At 43.2% G+C, this 9715-nt stretch overlaps 1 protein-coding gene across 1 annotated transcript; it reads right to left on the bottom strand.

Moving 5' to 3' along the window:
• Window positions 1-105: 105 nt before the first annotated feature.
• lamtor1 (late endosomal/lysosomal adaptor, MAPK and MTOR activator 1) lies at window positions 106-5417 on the bottom strand. The gene is made up of 5 exons (XM_061682612.1): window positions 5183-5417; window positions 3892-4034; window positions 3733-3810; window positions 2694-2817; window positions 106-2536 (listed from the first exon to the last, which is right to left on the bottom strand). The coding sequence occupies exons 1-5, from the start codon at window positions 5222-5224 to the stop codon at window positions 2444-2446; spliced, it is 480 nt and encodes a 159-aa protein (XP_061538596.1). The 5' UTR covers window positions 5225-5417; the 3' UTR covers window positions 106-2443.
• Between the last annotated feature and the right edge of the window lie 4298 nt (window positions 5418-9715).

The raw sequence follows: 9715 nt of genomic DNA on the forward strand, positions 1-9715 counted from the left end.
TTGGTCGATTTGAAGTATGAAAATCCAAGTGATATTTGTATTGATCCGTTGTGGTAAAATGGATCATTAGCACTCTTGCCACACTGCTACAACGGTTAGTTTTCAATTATTACGAACAAATCAGCAGCAAAAAAAAAACATTTTTTGAAAGTTGTCAACATTTAAATACATTGATTCTTTCTCTATGTAGCTCAACATCGAAAGTACACCACCCCATCGAGTCCATCCAGGCCTATGAAGTCGTACAAATGCAAAAACTGTCTCACAAAGATTAAACCAATCAATCACATTTCGCCGGAGGACGCATCCCAAAATAAATGACTACGATTGGGTAGAAGGCCGGAAATTTATCGATCATGGCACATTTTTAAGATTTTTATCATTTTTTTGGGGGGGGGGGACCTGCACAGCTGGCCGTAGCAACACATGGTGATGAATGTTTGGCCAAAAAATGTTAAACATAAAATAATTACCAACAACCAACTTCCAACCGTTACTCAAGCGATCGTAAATACATACATTTACTTTTGATTGGTATTTTATGAACTGGAAGAGTGACAGACTTAATTCGGGTAGAATTAGCCAATGTGGTCCTCGACACGTTACCATGGAAACAGACTGTGGGTTAAGACCAAGCAGAACACAAGTTGTTATTTTAAGAAATGTACTTATAGTTTACAGTAAGTGATTTATTCCCAGCTTGATTAGTGAATCCATACTAGGAGAAAGAGAGCTATGCATAAGCAGTACTGGCTAGCATGTTGTTGAGTAACCTTGCAACAAGTGTCTAAACTCAGATCAAGCTCATATTACAACCTAGTGGGAAAAGAGTTACCACTAAGAGAAAAGGGTTGCTAGTTCAACATATTCATCTCTGACAATAATTATTTTGTGTTGTGGAGGTGAGCCTGTTTAAGTCGACTTACTTAGACATCATTATTATTATTTTTTTTTTGTTCAGGAATCACGTGATACCTGCTTTGGACTTCAGTGTTGTGACCCCTCAAGAAGGTGCAAGGCTTGGCACATATATGGCACCACAGTAGCAATGCAGGCAAAAGAAATAAGGACAAACTTCAGTAACTATATTCGAAGTTGCAACATATCCAAACGGTTTCATAAGACCTTTATTAAAAAGGTGTGTGCAGTTCATTTACAAGTAGATTTGGTTTATTTTAAGTTTAAAAATCCAAAAGTGACATTTGTACTAATACTAAATTGAAAAACTCAATCAAATACAATAGCTGTTGGAACTTTTTAATGAATTAATAAACAAACAAACAAAAAAAAAAGGGTCCAGGTTTTTGGGGTACTAGCCTAAGATATTCCAAATAAATTTCAGGTAGTATTACACATCTGAGAAACAAAACAAAAACTGAAAAAAATGCCAAGAACCCTTTGCCAACAGCTCAAATGTGCAGCTAAAATAATCACAGCCTTACACGAGATCCCTTTAGAGCACCTCACTGTGCTCCCAGCTCGTTTTCTTGCGCTCTTCTCTGAAACGCAAAATGTTTAAAAACACAAAATAAATAATCTCAAAAAAGCTCTTGGATCCTTTGATCTGTTGTGGTACAATGGATTGTTAACGCTCTCCCCACACTGCTACATTGGTTAGTTTTCGATTAATACGAACAAATCATATTACAATCGGCAGCCAAAAGCTTTGTTTGAAAGCTGACAAACACAGCCCTCAAGTGTTGTTGGTTTTCATAAAAATGGTTGTCATCACCCCAGATCACAGCCAATTGTTAACTTTCTACAAAACACCTTCTACAATCATCTTCAGTTTTAGAATTAGCCAGAAAGTTCTGTACAAAGGCAAAAAAATACACATCTGTCCCGCATAGACCCCCTCCCACCTCCGGAACCATAGGCCTCCAGTGCTGTATAGGATTTGAATCGATATCAAACTTCACTGCAGTGAAGCCTATTGCATCCTCAACAGTGTAAACAGACAAAACTATGGCCTGTCAGTTACTCTTATAGTATTGAGCTGTGTATCGAGTTGAAATGCTTACCAATAAAAGTTATTAGTTTAAACTAATATAACCTCCTTCAGATTGATATCCAAAACTGATCACAGTAAACAAAAATGAAAATGAAATGAGTTATAATAAAGAACAACTAGCAATGACAGGACTTCTACATTTTATTTTGGCTAAAGTTGTGATGCAGGGGAGGCCAAATTTCCTAAATGTGCACTGATAGAGCCATTGGTTTTGTAAGGCAGAACAACTTCTCACTGACCCACGATTTTGTACAGTGTGATGATATGGCCGTTGTGGTACTACGTTCCATTGTCTGTGTCTACGCTGCATTTGGAGCCAAAGCCAAGAAGCACAAGACTTTGATAAATTGGTGAAGAGAAGGTATGAAGATGCGGGAGTGACAGAGACACACACACGTTGGGAGGAGCAATACGCAGGCCAGAGTTGTAGGATCAAGGAATGGCAAACTGGACTACTAGTTCTTCTTTAGCATCCACTTTGATTTGAGAGATTGCACTGTAGGCATATGCCGCTATCTTGGATACCTGAAAAGAAGAAGCAGGTGAAGAGGGCATAATTAGAACCATTTCTTCAACACACCTAACAAGAGAAGTATAGCATTTCACAGATCTATTTCAAAAGCCCGACAAATTCCAGCGAGAGGTTAACAGATGTCTAAACGCGTTATGTGTGACTGACTACCTGCTGAACATCAGAGTATGGCACCAGGTCGCTGGCGAGCACTTGGTGGGGCTGGCTGGTAAGGGAGGGGAGACCCAGGGCTTTCTTCTGGGGCACACTACTGCTCAATACAGCAAGTTTTGTACTGAGAGGAGAAAACAACACGCATTTAATACACATTACCTTGTCCTCTGGTGACCTATTATGAAAAATTCATTTTTAGCACATACATAGCAGTCTTGTTTGTTTGATCTGATCACCACTGGAGGTCACTGAATTTAAAATTGAAAAGGTAAAGGCAATTTGTTGGTTGACTCCATTTGCTATCTGGGGTGATTGAGGAAGTGAACACATTAGAAAATATATAAATATATATATATTTTTTTTTCTTCTTCTGTTATTTCATCGGTCATCATGTACAGTTAGGTCCAGAAGTATTTGGACAGTAACAGTTTTTTAAGATTTTGCCTTTGTAATAGCACTTTTATTGAGGGAGGTCAGTCTAGTCAAATGAAGCTTTGCCTTTAAAGGTCCCATATTTTGGCTATGTAGACCTCCATAGTGTTACTTTTTAACATGGACTTAGTATAAAACTGTCAATTTCGATAAAAAAAAAAACCACCTTGGTTTTGTCATACAAGTGTCAAGAATAGGCCCCTCTGACAGCTACTTCTGTTTGACCCAGTTTTGTATCCGCTTTGTCCATATTTGGCAAAGACCATCCCCTTTCCTGTGATTGGTCGCCTCCGTGTAGAAGAGCCACTTGTGAGAGCACAGGTTTGTTATGTTGACAGCACTAGCTCGGGAGCAGAGAGGGAAGGCGGAGATCTTCGCTAGTGACATAGATAAGCTCGAGAAATTTAAATGACCTGATTTCAGGACTCTTGGCAGAAAAACATCTAGAAGTCAGGAATGTGATTTTAATTCGTATTTCACGTTTACAGAGGCACCACAGAGACAATATTACATCCCAAATACAAGAATAAGTTGGTTTGGCAAAATATGGGCCCTTTAATGTGTGAATAAAGCACGAACGGAGCAATTCATTTGTATAGTATACCTGTATTGCCGAGCTTTGTCCATATATTCATGCTGCTCCATAATGACTGAGTCAGCCGCCGACACATCGATGATGTTCCTGCACAACAAATGAGAATATATTTATTAACTTAACTGGTTGTCTGATGGGAGTCTACTGTTGCGGGGACCAGAATCTCACTGTGCCGTTTTGGTGAGGATGGATGTGAGCAGGGCCTGTTCATCTGTTCGGGCTGAGGGGACCGTAGGAGTGATCCAGTCTGTGCCATTAGGGGGCTTGCTGACAGGGTTCGGGTGGGTGATCAGCGGCTTGCGTTCATTATCCTTGAATGATAAAAATCACTGAATAATGAAGAACTATTCATTGTATGATATCACGAAACATTTGTTGTACATTACAGCTGTAATGTTTATTGTAAACCAGTTATTCCCAACCAATGTGCCACAGCACATTAATGTCATGAGGTTTGCCATAGGAAATAAGCTAGTTGGTGCGAAAATGAATTAAGATCCCGTTTTTCTCCTGCATTCCCGCTAGCATATCAGCTTTGTGTTCAATTTAACAGATCCTGATTTCACCCTGAGTAACTACATTTTTGTCAGTAAGCTTGAAATGTGATCATCATTACTTTAGTATAAGAAAGTACTTTTTGCACTTTTATCTGGTGGTGTACCATGTGATTTTTCTTATGTAAAATAAGTGCATTGTGTCAATCTTGGTAGGGAAACAGATCTCAACCATGATATAAAAAAAATATAAAAAAATTAAAAAAAAACTTGTTCAAACAGTAGGGCGCTACGAAGTGGACAAACTATAATAAAACTAAGCATTTTCCAAAGAATTAAAAATAATAATAATTTGAAAATCAAGTCAAAATGAAATAAAAAAATAACTGGAATGAATAATCCAAACTATTATAAATTTGGTACAGAGTGTGAGTACTTGAGCCAGCTCTGGTTACAAAACCCAAGAGTTTAAGCTTAAGGATTTTTTTTATTCTGATGACACTTTTCTGAAAGGAGAACAGACACGTTTCCTCAAAAGGAATCAGCTGAAGCTTTGAGTCACACGGCACAACACAAATCAGGAACTTCGAAGTATCTCGTGACATATGCGAGCATTGACCGTAGCAAACAATACAAGTTCTTGCTTACGCCCCTCATTTCAATGTGGTCACAGGGAGTAGCTTCATTATGCTAGTAGTTAACACAGCCAAGCCAACTCGTGACAGCTTTCTCCTCTCTCGTTTCCCCCGTGAGCAATCTGCAAAAACTGCCCCGAGCTAGGCCGTCACCTAGCATGCTAAACGTGTTTCACAAGCTCCAAAAGCTGAATAACCACCGCTCGGTAAACCCGCATCCCCTGAAAACATCAATAGATTGTCCTAAATGTCATTTAGGGTGAGTTACGCACGCACGATGTCAGACAAAAATCTAGGGAGCTAGTTTGAGCAAGCTAAGCCGCTAACTACCTGGTCTGCTGTCTCGTTGTCGCTGCTGTAACAGCACCCCATGGCAGCAGCGTCCGGTACCTTCCGGCTTCCCGGTTTTCCCGCAGAAAGCAGCTAACAAACATACAACTCGGCTTGGGGTTTATTTAGACTTCATTAAAAAAAAAAAAGGGGTTACAGACTTATCCAGCTCGTGTCAGCAACAGCGCGTCGCTCAGAGGTTCGGGGTGGCCACAGCAGCAACTATCACATGACAGCTGCTCTGCGCGTGCAACAACAATGACGTCACTTCCGGCATTTGACACGCGCTGGTTTTAAACACGAATTTGTATGGGGAAAAAAAATCTGAAATATACCGACGTTGGTTTTGCGCACACCTATATCCTAATGTACAAGGAGTACACATTTATAATCTAATAACGTTGATATATTTCTGTTTTCATGTGTTTACAGGCACTATCAATACTAAGCTGCTACTGTGATGATAAGCGATTTAAAAAATAATACGACTGTATTTTATGTCTTTAATAATCAGATTTTCTAATGTAGATATAGGTTTTCCACACTAACGTTTACATTTAATTCAGTTTGATTTTTTTTATATTCAGTGATTTATATTAATTTAACTGCAGTATTAGTAAGCGTCATCACCGATCGCTCCACTTTTCTCCATCCAATATGGCGGTAACAGTGACGCAAAATTCAGTGTAACAACCATGTACATATTATTTCTATGGTTGCCACGATACGGACGTCGCTCCTTTTGACGTCAATAGTTTAGACTCCCTTTTTAAACGCCAGGCGACGCAGATGGGCGTCACCGATTTGGGAGCAAAAATAATAAAGAAAAACATATTTTTAACTGGGGCTAAAACTTGGTAACATTTTATTCAAGCAATTATTTTTCTGTCAGTGCCATGCCTCCTAAAGTTGCGCAATCTGGTAGCGCTACGCCGGAAAATGCTAAGGTAAAATAAATGACATGAAGTTATTTATTCTATAAATGTAGTGTAAGGTTCTGACTTTATTACTGCTTTAAATAAAAGCAAAACAAAAAAACTTTCTAAACCTATTTCACAAGGTCATGTTTTGTACGGAATATATATACTGTATACACATTGCTATGAAAAAGTATTTGCCCCAAATTATTTTCTCCAATACATAATTATTATTATTTTTTTGCAGTTTCCCCACATTAATATTTAAGATAATCAAACAACCCAAACAAAATGTAGTTTTTATTTTTATTTATAAGGAATATTGAATTTTACACTTTTTATTTCCAAGTACATAGTGTTTTGAGTGTTGCTGTTGTAATTTCTAAGTAGATCAAGTGTGGCTGTAGGCTGGAATCGTGTCTCTGTTTCACATTTGAGAGGTCCTGGGTTTGTATCTCAGCTATGTGCACTTTGTAAATTGTCGTGATTGCGTGGGTATTCCCCGGGTATTTTAGGTCTTCCTCCCACATTCCAAAAACATGTTAGCGTTAATTGGAGACTCCAAGGGTGTGAATAAGTGTGAATGGTTGTACATTGCGGCCCAGTGGTAGAGGTTACCACATCTGCCTCACAGTTCTGAGGACCCGGGTTCAAATCAAGCGTCCCCTGTGTGGAGTTTTCATGTTTGCCCTGTACCTGCATGGGTTTTCTCCGGGTACTCCGGTTTCCTCCCACATCCCAAAAACATGCATGGTTGGTTAATTGAAGATTCTAAATCACCCGTAGGTGTGAATGTCTGCTTGTCTATGTGTGCCCTGCGATTGGCTGGCGACCAGTTCATGGTGTACCCCGCCTCTCTCAGGAAATCAGATGGGATAGTGCCTTGAGATTGACTGGCCAACAGCCCAAATTGAGCTGGGAAAGCCTTCAGTCCTGACGTGACCCTAATGGGGACAGGCACTTTATAGAAAATGTATACTTTGATAAAGTGTATATGCACTAGTGTAACATAATTTATTTGAAGGGTGTTTGTCTCCCCAGAGTGTCAAAAGGGGCTCTTGGTCGACCATGTGGGTGCCAAACCCAGATTATCCCCACACATCCAGACTCCTTCATCGGGGGGTCCCTAACACTGCCCCAAACCCCAGATCGACACTCTGCTCTCCAGTTGGTATACCCTCACGTGCCCGCCCCCCTACAAACTCACCCTCCTCCTCCTCCTCGTCCTCCTCCCCGCCGCCCTTGTCTTCATCCACCTCCTCCTCTTTGTCCTCCACCACCTCCTCATCGTCCTCCTCATCTTCTTCTGGCAACTGGACCTGTGAGGTTGCTGATGGTCAAGATAAGGTGATCTTGAGAAGGGTTCCAATCGGGGCTCAAGACGAGCTTTATGCAGCAGGGAAGAAACCTCTTTGGAGGCCCCAACTGAGGTGGGTCAGGAACATCATGGAGGAGAGGAACAAGCAGCGTAGACAAAAGGAAGCTGCTAGATATTCACAATATACTCCTCCACAATAGTACCAAAGTATTAAGGTTAGCTCTCTTCATTGAATGAAGCGCTCGCTGCTCCACGTATTGACAATCTATCTTTGCTTTGTTTAAGGGGACTCAGGGGCAACTTGTGATACCTTCCATTTTTTTGTATTTTCGGCATTTGTTTTTTTAGCATGTAAATAAATGCAATAAACTATATGTTTGCTTAGTAAAAAAAAAAAAAGTAAAAAAAATATTGTTACTGTCAATCATATACAATACCCATTTCAATAGTTTGGCACAATGAAAAACAAAAAACGATTTTATTAATTTACATAGTGCTTGTACTGAGGGGGGTGGGGGAGGACACACACTATATGTTGTATGTTGTTTTTTTTAACCCAGAACTAATATTTGAGTGTCATGATTGGGTATAAAAGGAGCATCCCCGAAAGGCTCCGTTGTTGCAAGCAAGAATGGGCCGAGGTTCACCACTTGGTGAACAACTGCGTGAGCAAATAGTCCCAACAGTTTAGGAGCATTTGTGAACGTATAATTGCAAGACATTTGGGGATTTCATCATCTACGGTCCATAATATCCCCTCCTTGAGCCGTCACCTTGTCGTGGTGGAGGGGTTTGTGTGTCCCAGTGATCCTAGGAGCTAAGTTGTCTGGGGCTTTATGCCCCTGGCAGGGTCACCCATGACAAACAGGTCCTCGGTGAGGGACCAGACAAAGCACGGCTCAAAGACCCCTAATGATGACGACAAACAATGGACTTCATTTTCCCTTGCCCGGACGCGGGTCACCGGGGCCCCCCACTGGAGCCAAGCCTGGTGGTGGGGCTCGAAGGCGAGCGCCTGGTGGCCGGGCCTGCACCCATGGGGCCCGGCCGGGCACAGCCCGAAAGGGTAACGTGGGTCCCCCTTCCCATGGGCTCACCACCTGTGGGAGGGGCCATAGGGGTCGGGTGCAGTGTGAGCTGGGCGGTGGCCGAAGGCGGGGACCTTGGCGATCCGATCCCCGGCTACAGAAGCTGGCTCTAGGGACGTGGAATGTCACCTCTCTGGCAGGGAACGAGCCCGAGCTGGTGTGTGAGGTCGAGAAGTTCCGACTAGATATAGTCGGACTAGCCTCCACACACAGCTTGGGCTCTGGTACCAGTCCTCTCGAGAGGGGTTGGACTCTCTTCCACTCTGGAGTTGCCCACGGTGAGAGGCGCCGAGCAGGTGTGGGTATACTTATTGCCCCCCGGCTCGGCGCCTGTATGTTGGGGTTCACCCCGGTGGACGAGAGGGTAGCCTCCCTCCGCCTTCGGGTGGGGGGATGGGCCCTGACTGTTGTTTGTGCCTATGCACCAAACAGCAGTTCAGAGTACCCACCCTTTTTGGAGTCCTTGGAGGGGGTGCTGGAGAGCGCTCCCGCTGGGGACTCCATTGTTCTGTTGGGGGACTTCAATGCTCACATGGGCAATGACAGTGAGACCTGGAAGGGCTTGATTGGGAGGAACGGCCCCCCCGATCAGAACCCGAGCGGTGTTCTGTTATTGGATTGTCCATAACAAACACCATGTTCAAGCATAAGGGTGTCCACACGTGCACTTGGCACCAGGACACCCGAGGTCGCAGTTCGATGATCGACTTTGTGGTCGTGTCATTGGACTTGCGGCCGCATGTCTTGGAGACTCGGGTGAAGAGAGGGGCGGAGCTGTTAACTGATCACCACCTGGTGGTGAGTTGGCTCCAATGGTGGGGGAAGATGCCGCTCCGACGTGGCAGGCCCAAACGTATTGTGTGGGTCTGCTGGGAAAGTCTGGCAGTGGAGGTGCGGAACATGGTCCGCACCTCCATTGCTGAGGCGGCCGACCAGAGCTGTGGCCGTAAGGTGGTCGGTGCCTGTCGTGCCTGTCGTGGCGGCAATCCCCGAACCCGTTGGTGGACACCAACGGTGAGGGATGCCGTCAAGCTGAAGAAGGAGTCCTATTGGGCCTTTTTGGCAGCTGATGGGTACCGGCTGGCCAAGCGGAATGCAGCTGTGGTGGTCGCTGAAGCAAAAACTCGGGTATGGGAGGAGTTTGGTGAGGCCATGGAGAAAGACTTCCGGACGGCTTCGAGGAAATTCTGGTCCACCCTCCGACGTCTCA

This window comes from Phycodurus eques, chromosome 7 (assembly GCF_024500275.1).
Source record: "Phycodurus eques isolate BA_2022a chromosome 7, UOR_Pequ_1.1, whole genome shotgun sequence".
Classification (NCBI taxonomy): Eukaryota; Metazoa; Chordata; class Actinopteri; order Syngnathiformes; family Syngnathidae; genus Phycodurus; species Phycodurus eques.

Bases quoted from the DNA above. Each gene is read 5' to 3' on its own strand.
- lamtor1 (XM_061682612.1), bottom strand. From the start codon at position 5,224: ATGGGGTGCTGTTACAGCAGCGACAACGAGACAGCAGACCAG. The intron at 4,035-5,182 runs GTAGTTAGCGGC...TTATCATTCAAG, and splicing joins ACAACGAGACAGCAGACCAG to GATAATGAACGCAAGCCGCT. The intron at 2,537-2,693 runs GTAGTCAGTCAC...TCTTCTTTTCAG, and splicing joins CATACTCTGATGTTCAGCAG to GTATCCAAGATAGCGGCATA.